General features: G+C 34.2%; 1 protein-coding gene across 5 annotated transcripts in view; it reads left to right on the forward strand.

Annotated features, from left to right (window-relative positions):
* reps1 (RALBP1 associated Eps domain containing 1) overlaps positions 1 to 16,975 on the forward strand; it is a 36,087-nt gene extending 19,112 nt beyond the window's left edge. The window contains exons 9-20 of one of the 5 annotated variants that reach the window (XM_005160831.6): positions 461 to 582; positions 4,764 to 4,844; positions 5,187 to 5,274; positions 8,922 to 9,020; positions 9,115 to 9,187; positions 9,351 to 9,481; positions 10,697 to 10,764; positions 10,863 to 11,036; positions 13,410 to 13,499; positions 13,580 to 13,728; positions 14,466 to 14,571; positions 14,671 to 16,975. In XM_005160831.6, coding sequence (XP_005160888.1) covers positions 461 to 582; positions 4,764 to 4,844; positions 5,187 to 5,274; positions 8,922 to 9,020; positions 9,115 to 9,187; positions 9,351 to 9,481; positions 10,697 to 10,764; positions 10,863 to 11,036; positions 13,410 to 13,499; positions 13,580 to 13,728; positions 14,466 to 14,571; positions 14,671 to 14,739 — 1,250 coding nt within the window. In that variant the 3' untranslated portion in view covers positions 14,740 to 16,975. Of the gene's footprint in view, positions 1 to 460; positions 1,880 to 3,237; positions 4,845 to 5,186; positions 5,275 to 8,921; positions 9,021 to 9,114; positions 9,188 to 9,350; positions 9,482 to 10,696; positions 10,765 to 10,862; positions 11,037 to 13,409; positions 13,500 to 13,579; positions 13,729 to 14,465; positions 14,572 to 14,670 lie in introns of those variants that run through there. The other 4 variants (NM_001045056.2, XM_005160832.6, XM_021468478.3 and 1 more) reach the window with 4 other exon arrangements.
* Positions 16,976 to 17,329: the final 354 nt, after the last annotated feature.

The raw sequence follows: 17,329 nt of genomic DNA on the forward strand, positions 1-17,329 counted from the left end.
TGTATTAACACAAAAAATCTTATTTAATTTATGTTTTATTTTGTTTGTTGATTTTTTTAAATTGTATATTTATTGTTGAAAGATTCCTGCCATGAAAATAGCCTTGGTTGCTGACATGGCATTAAATAAAAAATACATTACATTACTAGACAGATGTAAGGATGCAGTTTGTTTAAAATTTTGCTTCTCATAGACCTATATTTACCATAATATGTTGTTATTGTCTCACATCTCTGCATTAGAGTTCTGTTGTGGTCAGAGAACAATCTAGCATTTAATTCTAATAATATAAGTACAGCTTTGCAGGAAGTGAGCTTGTATCTTAGCAACAGTTTCACATATTAAATTGAGACATACAATATATCCTTGGGACCTGAGCATCCTTGTAAATCTTTATGACATTCATGACCTTTTGTGCTAGTCTATAGTCTTATCAGTATCATTATTCTGTGTGTTTCAGGAGTTCCAGAACCTGCTCCTGAGGTGGGCTTCTCTGCTTCCCCTGTCGAGGTCACTCCAAATAAATCTCCTTCCATGCCTTCCCTCAACCAGAATTGGCCTGAGCTCAACCAGAGCAATGAGGTTTGGACTTTAGAGTACTTGATGTCCCCTATTATTCTGTTGATGTTGTTTGTGGTTCTATCTGCCTTTTGTCTTCACTAGAAAATGAAACTAATACTCTTCTGGGTGGGAGAAAGAGGTGCTTCTTTTCATCTCCTCACATGTAACATTCTCGGTAACATTTGTGTGGCAATAAATGCTTCCTTGTAATGACTGATTTATAGTCAAGAGTTTTACCGAAGTTACATTGTTTTAGTAAATTTTAGAATTCTTCGATTAAGCTCTGGGAATATGTTTGATAGAAGTCACTATGTACTGTATGTATGATAAACTATGTATTTAGTGTGAAACAAAGGCCGCGTATGGTTTGTATCATTTTAATGCAGCATGAGCACGCTATTTTTCAAGGTTATGTCAGCATAAAGGCGTTTTGTAAAAGGAGAAAGTTAAAACATTGATAAAAGATAAGCAAATTTCTATTAATGCACATTTCTGCTATTTAAGGAGGGTTAAAAGTCAGTTATCAGTTAGATAAAATCATACTTGTAAGATTAAAAGTCATAATTGAAAGATGGTGTTTAAGTTTGTGACATGCTACATTTTTTTTCTAAACAGATTTACTAAATATTGAAAAGTCCATTTTTGTCAAAAATAAGACTTTTTGTGTTTACACATTTGTGAGCAATATGTTTAATATTACATAAAAAGGCAAAAAATATGACAACATATTACATATACATTATAGTACATACAGTATAGTCAGTACTGAAGCCAAATCTGTAGCTAATCTAACAAAATAACTTACAATAATCGTTCAAAAATTTGTAACCCAAATTTATTTTTTAGGGAAAAATATTAAATACAAATTTTAAAAATCAAGAGAAACAAAAAAATATATACAATTTTGTTGAAATGTTGTAGTTTGTCATTTGTTTTGCAATATTTTGCATACTTTTAAATGTGTTATCTTTCCATTTCTAAAGATTCTCTGTGACTAAAGTATTATTTTAATAAATATATCTGTTTAATAAATCTCTTCAGTTTAAATGCACCAAAATACATTGCATATATTCACTGAGAAATGGATAACAATATTAATTTTCAAAATAGAGTGTACTCAATTATGATGAACACTCTATTATTTACAAACTTCTCAGACTTCCATTTTAACAGAGGGTGACGATCAAATTTATTAAAATTGATCAAAATAACTTGTCATAATTATGCTGATTTATTTATTTTTTCTCATAGTTAATACATTTATAATATACTAAGCTATAAAAATGACAAGTTTTTTAAATAATATTTTAATACATTTGCATTAACCCTTAAAGACCGAGACAGCCGCCCGCGGCTAAAAATAAGTATTGCTCTTAAATGTTTAATAACTTTTGATCCGCTGATCCGATCCATACAATTCAAAGATTGGCATAAAGAAGAGACTCTCAGCTTTCCATCGCTGTATCACATTACATTCACGGACTTTCAGAGGCTCCGGAATCAGTGTGGTTACGTCATCAAATTTTGACAACGCTGATTTGACAAAGGAACGCTCGTCACTTGTCTCTCCGGACAAACCAGACATGATATATGGATGCATTGTCCCTCCTCCATGCCCAGATTGGTTCAAACTCGCTCTATCTCAACCAATAAGCTTAGGTTTCGCTTTGTGAACCAACAATCAGCTATTTGAACAACACGGAATGAGAGATAGGCTACACATTTACGCGCGTCTAAATAAAACGCTAAAAAAAAGTTTTGCATGAAATAATTCTCATACTAAGTACTTTTGCATGCACAACAGCACAAAAACATGACAAAACAGTGACACAGCAAAGACGAACTGCTGCTCTTGTTGTTTTCAAAGGACGCAAATAAAGGTTGGGCTGTTTGTCTGCATTGCACGCGAACCATATACATATCCGCAGACAACCATATCCATGCTGGCACATAAAACCTAAGGATGGTCCATATTGAATCTAGTTTAGTTATGTAACTATTTATAGTATAGTAAATATTTATATCTATTTTTTACTGAGGATTTGCACCATGTTTATTTGGACTTTGACCCATTATTTATTATTTTCTTATTTTATATTTGTTTATTATAAGTGGTGTTGTTTATGGTAACTAAAAATATATTATTTGGAAAAAAGTCAAATTTGCTTCAGTGTTCTGTTATTTTGTAACATTTTTTTTCTGTTTAGTTCATTCCCAGAACTCTTGGGCAAATACATTGTCAGTAAATAAATGCATTTTTCCCCCCATTGAAAAACGCCTTGAAATAACATTGAAATAAATTGCTATAACATGCTCAGGGAATGGTGGATGTAGACAAAATTTATTGTGGAAGTATAAAACATCATAATATGTATTTCTAAAGAAAGAAAAACAAACTTCATAAGGTTTTGTTTATAATAACTAGAAAATGCCACTTTTTTTAAAAATCGTTTCTGGAAAATTCTGGAATATTTTCTGTCTGTTCATATGTTTTTGGACCAAAAAAAGTTTTAGACTGGACCTTTAAATGATACAGATTGAAACTTCAGGTTCTCCTGTTTAAAATAATATATGACACTTGAGTCTGACTGCTAAAATAAAAATAAAACTGCTTTAAAAAACAAAATAATAATATAGGCCCATTAGGTGCCCTCAAAATACCCCTAGGTCTTTAAGGGTTAAAATGCTTTTAAGAGAACTCTTAATGTTCACATAGGCCTTAAGTACACATGCAGATGATAAACTTTCACTCTATTGTGGTTCAGTTCTGCAGTGTCTTCACAAATCTCATATGTTTTGACCTGTGGATTCTGGTCATATATATTCATAACTTAACATTGCAAGTCACACATTGCAATATCGATGCTCAAATGATATATTGTGCAGCCCTAATTTCCCATGCCACTCTCTGATGTTGAAATGGAAGTCTGAAACGTTTATAAATTTGTTATGTGCTAAGCCATAAACATGACATTATATCATAGTTATTTGATAATTATAATTTTGTATCTTGTAATTTATTATAGGCTTGTTAGTAGTTGAAACTAATAATTATGTTATGTTAAATAATGTTAAATAATGCAAAAATAGGTTTGGGGACAGTTAGGTATTGATGTTTAATCATTACTTTCAATAAGTCTCTTATTTGTAGCTGTAATTATTGTTTTAGATGTTTATTAAAGTATTTTAACTTTAAACTAAATAAAAATCGACATTATCGATGCTGTAAAAGATACCTTATACAATTGAAAATAGTCACATCAATCTTTCTTCGGGAGATTTCAGTGGCTGAACAACACAAAATCTACATCAGTTTTGCCTGACTAAAATAATTTTAAAACATAACATTACCTGTCTAAAAGAAATACTTCAGCCATGGTGTCATCCTACCTTCCTCCGGCGTGCAAAAGTAACTATAATATTGATTCAGAAGTTTAAAAGGTTTTGATTTAGCATTTGTTTTTACTGCTGTTACTTTCTAGTGTGCACGTGAACGCACAACCACGTGCACGCGTCAGTGACAGATTTGCGTAAAGGGGTGCGCAGATGTACTAATCTACATTTGATGACAGACAGACATTTGAGGGCTATTTATCAGAATTATGGGAATTGTCGGCTCAACAAATTTTAATTGCATGAACATTTTTTAGTTTTGTACTTTACCCATAATTTCCATTATTTCCATTGCAACTAGCTTTTAAATATAAATGTTATTTTACCTAGTGTTCAAGTCAAGCAACAAAACTGGTGGTACTATTTCTATAGTTTTTAGTTTGACACAGCAGTATTGGCTCAACCAATGACAGTGGAGTATAGAGCAGGAATAAACTTTTGGTTGACCCAATGGTAGACAAATTGACTTTTCAGAAAACCTGTCGTGTTTGACAATGCTAGTTACACTCTTCTCATTTAACCAGGTCTGTACTATCTGAATATAGAGATGCTAATAATTGGGTGTTTCACTTCTGATGCCAGCAGCCTTTATCTATTAAAATAGGGAAATAAAAATTGCGCCATTCTCCCTCCCAGCCTATTAGGCCATTAAGAAAACAAAAGCTTCTCTGTGGACGCATGCAGCAGTACAATGCAGGATGAATCACTGGGAGCGAGGACACACTGTTGTTGTATTATGTCCTCTTTGTGCTTGTGTTAGGAGTGGACTGGCTCCACCTTGCTGACATGTTTCTGCTCTGTCTCTCCAGCAGTGGGAGACTTTTAGCGAACGCTCCTCAAGCTCACAAACTCTGACCCAATTTGATTCTAACATTGCACCAGCTGACCCTGTAAGTCAATCACTCAGTGCTCTTTCATGATTAATGATGTTCATTAACCCTGGTACTCTGTAAATTCTCTCTGAGAGCGCATGTCCTCAGAATAAATTCACAGCCGCAGTGCCATCATCAAGTGATTTTTTTTTTTTTTCTTTTGCTTGCTGAGCTGACCGATAATTCTTTTCACGCTCTTTCTTTCATACTTTATCATGTAATCCAAGTGAGTGATGACTCTGCTGGCTGTCCTTTGACTGAAATGTTTTGATGTGATTCCATGCTTGTCTAGTTTTCCATGTTATTGTTTGTGACTGAAGTGATTGGATGACAGCAGCAGTTGATGTGCTTGTTTTGCAGGATACAGCAATAGTTCACCCTGTGCCCATCCGTATGACGCCCAGCAAGATCCACATGCAAGAGATGGAGCTCAAGAGAACTGGAAGTGGTGCGTTCATATATGTGTGTTTTTACAGAGAATTCCGATGAGACATGAAAATGAAAGCAGTCATTGCGATTAACACCGAAGGACACCGATATTCAGATTTTAATATGATTAAGACAATACTCTAATTAAGAGTCCATGTAAACCATGCTTACAATGTAAACATTGATTTTTGATTACCTTAACCCGACTAAAGTCGTAAGGGGACTAAACAGAAATCGAATTAAGACATGTGGGGAGTTTAGGTTGTTTGCAATCACATGGCTCTGGTGACGCACAAAATTCAGATGGAGGGCAGGAAGTAACAAACTGAATGGGAGACATAGAGGTAAATCTATATTTTTGCTATATATATCATATTGTAAAGAAGATATATATATATATATATATATATATATATATATAATAACCACATAAGTAGGGTGAGATCATTATATCATGAAAAGGGTCGAGCTTTCTACTGAATTAAAATGTATTAAAAGGCGTAATATGCTGTGTAAGCTACATTACATGAAAAAGTTCTTTAGTAAATAGAGTTTGGAAGCATATTACTGATTATTACTTGAATTAAACTGTTGTAGTAATTTTATTGTTGCTGTGGTACAACCCAACTGTAGTAATAAACTCAGTAGGCTTCAGTTTTCTACGCTATAATTACACACCATCACAATGCTCACAATTTAAACTAATGTTACAGTAATTATTACAGTTGAACAGTTTACTATGTTATAACTATATCAAAGAGTTTTACGCATCATGCACTTTTCTGTGTGGTTCAAAAACATGTTTATTATAAATTACTATAGTTTTTTTTCCCCCATGCGGATATCTTCCAGACATCAGAAATAGAAATAACAGCTGAAAGCATACACAAATGTGGACACATAGTCTACATTATTATTTATTTATTCTAGTCAGTGGGAAAAAGTGCTCCAAAATAAAAGACAGTCTAGTTTTGCATTTCTTTTTTGTCCTTTCGATGAACTTGCCATCAGCAAACATTCACCACTGCTATGCATCTCGATGTTCACATTGCAGTTGTTTATTCCGCAGACAGTAAAGACTTGGCTTATTGCAAAACAATATGGAAATTTCATTGCAGCGATTACATGGCAGGATAAATTAATTATTATGTGTAAGTGTGGTGGTGTTTGTATGATTTTTATATGACACATTAACATATAATGCACATAGCTAGGCCTGTATTTAATCTTTATTGGTGCTGTCAAACAAATGATCGTGTTCAAAACAAGTTTGTACACATGGATGTATTAAAAAGGTGTTTATTACCTGCCACCTTTTCTTCCATTTTCCAGCCAGTTACTTGAACTTTCTCGCTTATGAGCAAAAACTTTTGGAAGTCCATAAACGCTGTTCAGCATTACTTATTTTGGCCAAATTAAACAGTTACAAACAACATAAAACAGAAACATTTTGATGTTCTGATAGTGATTCTTTTGTAGAAGGATCACTTCCTACAATGACGTCATGTGAAAACAACCCATTTTTATTTTAGTCACATTATTCATATAGAATTATTATTATAATTAGATTACTAATGTCTATGTAAAAGTAGACATCAGTCATCAAATTATAAGACAATAGTAGGATTAAAGTGTTTACATAAGTTGATTTTTGAATGTTTTACACTTTAAAGTACATAGTTTGATTACTGTCATTACGTCACCATTCAATACTAGTTTCCTCCATCATTTTACACAGCAACAGTTCATGTTCATCATTGCACCATATGTGATTTTGGGCGTTTCATTTTGAATTTTGAATTTTTGAATTCTCAGCATTGTTTCCCGCCTGCATCAAAAATGTGCTCTCTTACTTGAAGTTATTCTCAATTCTTTGTCGTCAAATCCCTGAACTGCTGTGTGTGCTTCCTGACGCAAAATGTCGCAAAAAGTTCTACAAAAGGGTAATAGTTTGATAAAGGTGTTTACATGTCTGTACTGCACTTCAATAATGTGACTAAAATAGGAATACTCCATTTCTTAGTTTGATTTCTGTTTAGCTCGATTATAACTTTAGTCGGATTATGGTAATCAAATATCGCTGTTTACATGGTAGACTCTTAATCAGAGTATTGTCTTAATCATGTTAAAATCAGAGTATCGGAATGCACAACTAATTGAACTGATATGTACTGTTGTCTGTGAAATGTGAGATGTATGTATCTCATAGAAAATGTCATGTTTTCATTTGCACATGTAATAGTGTTTTCTTCTGTTGTCTCTTTACAGACCTGAACAATTAAATATCAAACATCTCCAGATCTGCTCTGAGAGTCACTTTTGACCTTTTTAAAGGGATAGTTCACCCAAACATGAAAATCCTGTCATCCTGTCATCTCATCCTGTGCTTGTTCCAAATCAGTTGTTGTTCTGTTAAATACAAAAGATAATATTTTGAAGAATTTTGGAAACGTATAACGACATCCTTAGTTTTAGTTTTTTCTTACTATGAATGTCAATGTCTGCAGGTTTCCGACTTCCTTCAAAATATCTTCTTTTGTTTTCAGAAGAAAAAAAAAAGTTAGGGTCAAGGGTCAGTAAATTTTTACAATTTTCACTTTTGTGTGAACTATCCCTTTAACTGAGGAGAAACTGTTGTCATATCATATACACAGATATATCATCATATCATATACAACTGTGATGAAAAGTCTTCATTACAGGATAATCAAAATAAAATATTGGTTTATTTTGAATATGTTGTGACTGTAATATAATCCTGTTGGTTACTGGAATGTACTTTTCAGAGTAATAATAATAATAATTAAGTAATAATAAATTAAACTTTATTGTAGGGGTTATTAATTACTCACCCTCATGTCTTTTCACACCTCTGAGAATTTTGTTCTTTTATAGAACACAAATTATGATATTTCAGATAAAATCCAAGAGCTCCTTCATGCTCCATAGCCAGATGTTCAAATTCCAGAAAAGAAACCAAAAACATTGTCAAAACATTCCATGTGACTGCAATGGTTCAATTGTAATGACACGAAGCTCCAAGAACACTTTTGGGCCCTAAAACCCCCCTAGTAAATATGACTCACCTATATCTTCTTTTTAAAGCTTCATTTTGCTAATAGCTGTGGCCTAATGGTTAAAAAGTTTGTCTTGGAATCCAAAGGTGGCAGGTTCGAGTCCCGGTACCAGCAAGGATTGTTGGTAGGGAGAATGAATAATAATATCCACCTCAATACTACGGCTGAGGTGATTCCCTTGAGCAAGGCACCGACCTCTCAAACTGTGTAAATGTAGCATCTGACACTGAAGACAAAGATGTTTCTACAGCTTTTTTGGCACACAAAAGTGTTCTTGGAACTGAACCACTGAAGTCATGTGGAACTTTTTGATCATGTTTTTGATTCCTTGTCTGGACTTTGAACATCTTGGGATGCTGTCAATGCATGATGAGAGAGCTCCCAGATTTCATCTCAAATATCTTAATTTATGTTTGGATGATAAACAAAGGTCTCAGGATTAGAATAACATGAGGGTGAGTAATTAGTAACCAAATGTTTGGATGAACTAAACCTTTAATATAAATAAATAATATGTTATTTTATTAATATTAATTAATACGTAAATTGGTTATTGAAGTATTTTGATTATTTGCATTTGTTTTAACAGATCACACACATCCAACAAGTCCATTGATGACAAAACCCCCAGAACTGTCTGATGAGACTAAGCTAGCAGCAGCTATTAAGTTTCCTGGTACCGCTGTCGGTAAGTATGTCTGGACTATATTCAGGCCTTCAGTCGACTGACAGGAAATCCTCTCCTGTAATTTAAACTGAGCCATTACCCTTCATTCTTACAGGAGATGGATATAGCAGCTCAGATTCGTTTACATCCGATCAAGAGCCAATTTCCAGCGCTGTGAACAGGCAAAGGTATTTTATTTTTGATCTTCCGACTTTGATCTTTGCTCATCATTGTGCTGTTGTGCCTCAGGATTAGATTTGAAAGGAATTGAAGTTGCGATTTCTGACTTTGGTTTAAACATTTGGTGTGTCATTGCAAGCCTACAAGTACTCACAGTTCATGACATCACAGGTCTCACTCTGGCACGTCTCCAGAAGGACTGAAGGTTGTGGCTCCGCCTCCTCCTCCACCCCGCCCACACGCCTCTCACTCACGCTCCTCCTCTCTAGACATGAACAGAAACTTCGCTGCTGTCCCTGCAGGTATATATATATAGATGTTCTATCTCACACATACCCACACACGCTTGGTTTCAGAGTGGTTTCTGTTGTATATACAGCTTAGAACATCACTTTCGTGATCTGTTCTTTTGCTCATTCACTGTCTTCGCCATGATTTCTGGGTATTGTAACTAATTTTAAGGGATCCCTGTGCCAGTATAAATATGTGGGAGACTCTCAGAGCTTCTGGGAGAAGTCATTAAGGTTGGATGAGACACTAGATAGATGCGATCGCTCTGCTCGTGTCACAGCAGCTCAAAACACTGGAAATACAATGTTTGCACTTACAACAAAGAAATAATCACTCATGCGAGTCGCACCAATAGACTGTGTAAACAGGTCACACCGCATCTGTATGTATTTTAGCAATTGTGAAACGAACGCATCGATTGCTCACGCCCCACGAATCATTCACCTTCTCACGTATTGTGGCTGCTCTCGGCTATGCATATTATACGGGAGCGCACATGTGTCTTCATCTGCTTGTAAACTCATATACAAAGCCTTGCGATCGGTTCATGAGATCGCCCAGATTGGCAAGTACCAATCGAGAATTTAAATGTGATGATCGGCTGATCGGTCAGACCATCCCTTGTTTCTGTGTGCTGTGTTTATTTCGGTATGGCTGGGATGCTAAATCACATCATGTGTTTTACTTTTTGTTTGTTTGTTTTTTTTTAAGTGTGATAGTGTTTAAGTCCAAGTCTAAGAAAGTGTCTATTTATTTTAAGAAGCTTTTAGCTTGTCATATTTGGTTAACGAAAATAGTTATACTTTGCTTTATTGATACACAAGGAGCCATAATCAAGAGCACACGGCTGTGCTTTACAACACACTCGTGTAACTTAACACCACCATTCAGTAGCAGCGGTACCAGACTAGTTTTGAATTCATAATAGCTGCATTCAGTGCTCATAAATTGCACTACTTGGTAGTCTTTACCGTTGCATTGTTAAGTTTTAAACGTGTTTTAAACAGCAATTACAATATTTCCATGAAGAATAAAGGCTGCACAACCCAAGACCAAACACTTTATTGTACAGCTGCATTCTGAACAGAAAAACGTGTTCTGAAACAAATACGTGTATGGTTACACCCCTAATGCACACAAACACTTATCAGGTAAATCACAGCTTCCTTTTATGACGGGTTGTTGTTAAAAAAAAGCTGAAGTTCTTTTTGCTTCCACTTCTCAAGCAGGTTCCCAGCAGGCAGGAGTAGTGGCCTTTCCTCCAGCAGTGCCTCCACGACCACTGCCCACACAGGTACAGTCCAGAGCTCAGCAAAGAGGATTAAACTGCTGTCATCTCTTAAGCTTTTTTTTTCAGAAGGATAATTAAATATCTGATTTTCAAATCTTCAGACATCAGTGCCACATGGTCATCGTTCGGTAGAGGGAGATGGTCTTCCAGCACACACCAGCACGTCGCCCCAGCAAATGCCAGAACAGCCCAACTTTGCTGACTTTAGCCAGTTCAAGGCTTTTGCTGTGGACCAGCCAGCAGATGATGGGGAGAATCCATCTGACGGTGGACAGGTACGAATGGAGCCATTTATTTTGTTTAAAGCTCTATTTTTGTGGAGTAAAATTAACAGCTAATTGTTTTGCCTAAACATGAATATGTATTAAAGAAATGGGTCTGAGTTCACCCAAAAATTATGTCATTGTTTACTCACCTTTGATTCGTTCAAAACCAGTTTGAGTTTTGCTTCTTGCTGAACAAAAAAAGGTAAGTCAAGGATGAGTAAATGATGAGTGAATTTCTTTAAAATCTAGTTAAAGAAATCCAGTCATGTATTTTTACACTGATGTATATATACAATTGTGAATTTAAAGTAATTTAATAGTTACAAAACTATATTTAAGGAACAGATTACTTCTTTGATAACTGGAAAGGAATTTTTGAAGTTATCAACTTACAAAATACTGATACCCGTTCTCTTATTGATAATAACGGTCATGTTGGACCATTATTGCCTTTTTAGCATGATTGAGGACAGAAACTAGCCTGACAGTAATGTATAAATTGTGGAGCAGGCTAAATCTAAAAAAAAAAACATCTGTATTTTTTAGCAAGTGTGCTCTTTTGTTTTGCTTTTATTCTTGTCATAATAAAAAATATTTTTGTAGAGCAACTCATGTTCTGTTGCCATTAATATTTTATTAAACTTTAATAGGTAAAACTGTCCAAGATACGAACAAAAGCAAGTGATGCATCAACGTTTGATTTAAAAAATCTTGAATTGTTATAAAAATCCCTATAATCATTAAAATAATTTATAAAAACAATAAAAATAATTAGCTTAAAAATTCTGAATGATATTAATGATTTGACGTAGTTCAGGAGACTTTCAACTTATCTGTGTATCCGTCTGTCTTTACGGATTTCTTTTTTTCTTTTAAAAAATATCACAACAGTGAACGCGGCGAGTATAAAAGCCTCGTCCGTTTCGCGAGGTGCGCACGCAGTCAGCAGAGATGCGCGATGCGGCACCAGGCGAAAGTATAAATCCAACTTTACACTTTATTGTATCTGTCCAAGAAAGCTAAACATTCATGATCGATTAACCAGTAGAAAATCTTCTCTCGCTCTGCACGTTTCCTACTGCTGTTTCTGTGTGCGCGAGAACAGTCAATACTCACACAATCCGACTGTTGTTTTTGAATCTTCTAAAATGTTTGGGATTCGGGTTTTCGCTTTCTAACATTGCCATTATTCGTTTGCGTTTTTGCTTTTCATCTTTTCGCAATTAAAAGATTTATTTAAATAATTAATCATTTTTGAAACGACCAAGATAAACTTTACTATATACTAGGACAGAACAAAATATACTGGCTGAAAAATATTTGTACACAATAAGAAATTACCAATCAACTAATTTAAATAATCTTCACTTTTTATTCTAGTAATTATTGTCATTTTTAGGAGTAATGTCTATATTTATTTCTTTTTTCTGTTGTGTATTTCTAATTTTCAGTATATTTTAATAATTTAATGATGTTAATTTATTACACACTTTATACATATCTAAAATGCTTTGTCAATACTGTACTATGTCATGCCAATAAAGCAACTTTAGAGAGAGAGAGAGAGCAGTCTTTAACTGTCTGTGGGTGCACATGGCTCCTAAATAACATAAAAGTAAGAGAAATAGTGGATTTATTTCATTTCAACAGCCTTTTTAAATAACTTTAACCCATTGTAAAGAAAAGGTGTTTAACAGTGTCATAATAAACCCAAAATATAGTTAAAAATTACATTATTTTTTTTGTTTGTCGCATGTAGTTGACCATTTGTGTTGTGAGTAAAAGGTGTTTCAATCAGGCTACCACCACAAGTATATTTCAGACCTGTGAAAAGCACTGAATTACATAATTGTAATAAATGTAAATGATTTATATTATTTATATATATTAAAATGAAATATGTATATAATATAGTTATCTATCTAAATATTTAAAGTTGCTATTATATTTAATTAAGGTATAAAGAATCCTAATTAATTATATTGATATTGATCATCAGTATTTTAGTGGCTTTATTTTTATGTTTATATACCCAATACAAAAGTTTAATATTGTGAAATTGTTATTAAATATAACAGTTTTTCTATTTTAATTTATTTGAACAATTTATGTTTGTGATGTCAAAGCTGAATTTTTAGCAGTTAGGGAAAGAACTGTGTTTTTTTTATTGCAAACCATTTTTTTGTTTGTTCAGAAAAATCGTATGCTTTATAAAACTATTTTGTTTTGTGATATACTTTATATAATCAAGTTCAAAGGATCAACATGGTTTTTCCTAACAATGTAAGTCTTCGCTGTTGCTTTTGATAATATTAATGCATCTTTGGCGAATGAAAGTGGTAAAGTGTTCATTTCTCTCCAAAAATAACTCTACATATACAGGCAGAAAGATTGCCAGAAGCTGCCGGGACGATGAGAACAGCAAAGAACGACGTTCAAGCCGAAGAACGAAATGCAACCACTGTCAACTCTGTAAGGCAGTCTCTGTGCACCACAGTTCATATTAATAATAGTGCTTCACTTTGTAATTCCTGAATGTGTGTTATTTATAGGCCAAAGTATCCACTCCATTGGCCCCGCCTCCTAAACCCGTCCGTCGAAGACTGAAGTCAGAAGATGAGCTCAGACCAGATGTGGACGACCTTCCTCAAAAGTCTAACGTCATAGCCACTGTTCTAGCAACACAGCCCTCAATTCCTCGGTAAACATCACTGTTTTGGTTTGGTTTGGTTTGGTTTGATTTAATTTGTGCTTTGTTTTCTATTTGGTTTTATTTTGTTTTGTGTTTTTTTTTTGTTTCATGATTTGTTTGGAGTTATGTGTTTTATGTTTAGTATTGCATATGTTTTTGTTTCCTGTATTGTGTTTCTTTCGTTTATTGTTTTTCATTTAGTTGTGTTTTGTTTCGTGATTTTTGTGTTTTTGTGTTTAGTTTAGTTTTTTTTTTTTGCATTTTTTTTGTTTTATGTTTTGCGGATATTTTGTTTAGTGTTTTTGGTTTAATGTTTTTTGTTTTGTATTTTGTTTCATGATTTGTTTGGAGTTTTATGGTTTGTTTTGTGTTTAGTTTAGTTTTGTTTCTTGTTTTTCATTTAGTTTTTTGTTTCATGTTTTGTTTAGTTTTTTTCATGTTTTGTATTTTTTGTTTCGTGTTTCATTTAGTTTTTTTATTTTGTGTTTGGTTTTATGTTTGGTTTTGTTATGCATTTTTTTGGGGGTTTTTCATGTTTAGATTTTTGTTTCATGTTGCAGTTTCTGTTGTTTTTTGAAGTTTTATTTTGCATATTTTATGCTACACAATTAAACAAAACAAATCTTTAAAAAATGCTGCTTGGATACCTACATCCTGGAATTTTTGCTGTGAGATTTAACCAGCATTGTTCACTGTATTTACATGTGTATTAACGTCTGCCTCCTATATGCTCTGTTTAAAAACAGGTCTCTCGGTAAAGACAAAAAGGCCATTCAGGCTTCCATTAGAAGAAACAAAGAAACGAATACGGTTTTAGCCAGACTCAACAGTGAATTACAGCAACAACTGAAGGTATTTTAAGGTGTCTAATGAAAGGAGCTTATCGCATTGAAAGACACTTAATATTTTAATGTCTTATAATTCATATTTTCCTAAATCCTGTTTTTTTAGGACCTGCTAGAAGAAAGAATATCGCTTGAAGTGCAACTGGAACAGCTTAGACCTTTTTCGCATTTGTAACCAGTGTGTGCAAGCTTCAGATTGAATGTTTGTGTGTATGAAAGAATGGTCACCCCATTTTTTTCCCCTTCTTTTTACTTGTTTGTTGTGTTGTTTTTTTTGAGTGGTCTGTTGGATCCTCTGGCAGGATGTCCATTTCACCCATCTCTGCTCCTCTGTAAGACTGTGAGAGAACAGACTAAAATCGCTGCTTCCTCCAGATTCAGTTCTGTCTTGTGCAGCCCATTCAGAGGAACAGAGTCCAGAAACATTGTCCATTATGGCACTTTGATGAAACAGAATGTTTGAGTGGTTGTATGTGTAAAGCTCCAGAAATCACAAGTTATCTTTAGCTTGTGAAGCCTGACGTCATGGCCGGCAGCAGGCTGTAATTCTGGTTAACATGAAGGAGCCTCTTCCCCTCCTGTTCTCCAGAGTCCCGGGGCAGCTTGTCACGTTCTTCCATGTTCGAGGCACCCGTGTGTGCGCTCAGACAATCATTTTAGGCCATGCACTGGTCATATAAAGGGGAGAACTCATTTCTTTGGGAGATCATTTTATTTTAGGAGTATGCTTCGGAAAATCGGTTCTGACAGGCACTTGTTAGATGGATAGTTCAACCCCGGAAATAATTATTTTGTTTTTATTTAACTCATCATCCTTTCGCTTCAACCCAGTTTAAGTTTCTGTTGGACACAAAACGAGATATTTTCGCATACTATTTTATTTCCTACTATAGATGCCAGTGGAGCCAGTGGCTCTTCTTTTGTGTTCAACTGAATAATTAAACTCCTGAGGGTTTGGAAACATTTAAGGGTGAGCAAATAATGAGCAAATTTTAATTTTTGGGGTCAAACATCCCTTTAAGTGGAGAGTTCAATCTGAAATGATAATTCTTTTATTTGTCCTTATGTCATAACAAACATTTATTATTATTATTTTGGATAATATTTTTAAGGTAAAGAAAAAAATTATAATGATTGATGTTGGCAAGCTCCACAAATGCAATGGAAGGAACAAAAAGTGATCAAAATTTTAGTTCTGAAATAAAATTGCTTTGTGCAAGAAACTTTTGCTCCAGTGAACTGCTGATGTTGAATTCAAAATTGCTGATTCTTTTTTTCAGAATCATCAGAATCATTGAATCAAAATCAAGTGAGTCATTGAATCATTGCAAATCAGACAGTGCTGCTGCTATGAAAAAAAAATTACCAATATTATCTACTAAACTTTTTTTCCTTGCACAAAGCTATTTTATATTAACAGTTCTATAGTTTATGATCCATTCATTCCTCTCTTGTTTGTAGTCCCTCATTTACTTTCATTTTAGTAAAAAGATTGGCTTCAGTATTCTTCAAAAAGTGACTGAAGTCATAGAGGTTTTGACAAATTTGGGTCTTTAAGCAAATGTCAGAATTTTTATTTTTGGTTGAACTGTCTGTTTATATCTCTACCTTGCCATACGAGTGGACGGCATGACTTATGTAAGAGAGTTGGAGTACAACAGTTACCAGTGTATGGCATCAAACACAGCTTTTTCTTCTGTTAACAAACACAAACAATCAAACGTGTACAGTTTTTTTTCTTCCCGGGAAGGCAGACTTTCCTCTCTTGGTCTCAAAATCCGGTACATCATCAGATTCAATCCTGCATCATCAACTCTGTGACATCATCAGTACGTAAAAACACGAGACCTGAAACAGTGACTGCACTTTTCTTCCCTCCGGTGTCGTTTTGTTTGTCTTTACACGTCACAATTTTTTGCATGTCATTCACAATTTCATTTTGTAAAGAAGCAACCCCCCCCCCTTCCCGATATGAACCACTTGATTTGTATCTGTAATGTCTGAGCTAGTGTGACGTTTGTGTTGTTACATAGACTTTGCTGCGTGTCTCTCATTCATTCGTTTGTTTTGACCGATGTCCATGTTTTCTTTTGCTCATCCTTAAAGCCTTATCTCCTGGTGTGCAGGTTTTCACAGTAATGTCCCCCCCATGTTAAATCAAGGTGAGCCTTTCTCTCCCTGCTGTTCAGGCTGATTTACTGTATCAGGGGTATGTTGTATATTGTATTATACACACCTTTTGATCTCATATGTAAATTTGCATTAATTGCTGACTAACAGCAAATATTCTATTTAATTGCTTATATAATGGCTGTGGGATTATAAATGTTTAACTGCATGGATGTGTCTCTGCAGAATGAACTAGCAGCTGTGTGATTTTTACACAAAATAAAAATGGCACAATATTTTAATAACTTCCTCTTTTGTTTTTAATTCTCCAACGCTCTCAAAAAATGCTGTTCGTTCAAATGACTCATTTACAATGAGCTAAACAACACAATTCTTGAGTTTTTTTGGAGAGGACAACTTAATTGTTTTATGTTCAATCCACTTACATTTGTAAAAACTAAGAAGTTAACTTTATTACTTCATTCCCCAGCGTTTTTTCAGTGCACATTGTACACTGTAAAACCCCAAAAAGTTAAGGTAACTCTTAAGTATTTAAGAAAAGTTTAAAAACTAATCCTAATGAGTACTGTGAACGTAATCCATTTGAGTAAACAGCAATTAGAGCACAGTAAAAGCCAATAAATGAAGAGTACTCA

Source organism: Danio rerio, chromosome 20 (genome assembly GCF_049306965.1).
Source record: "Danio rerio strain Tuebingen ecotype United States chromosome 20, GRCz12tu, whole genome shotgun sequence".
Classification (NCBI taxonomy): domain Eukaryota; kingdom Metazoa; phylum Chordata; class Actinopteri; order Cypriniformes; family Danionidae; genus Danio; species Danio rerio.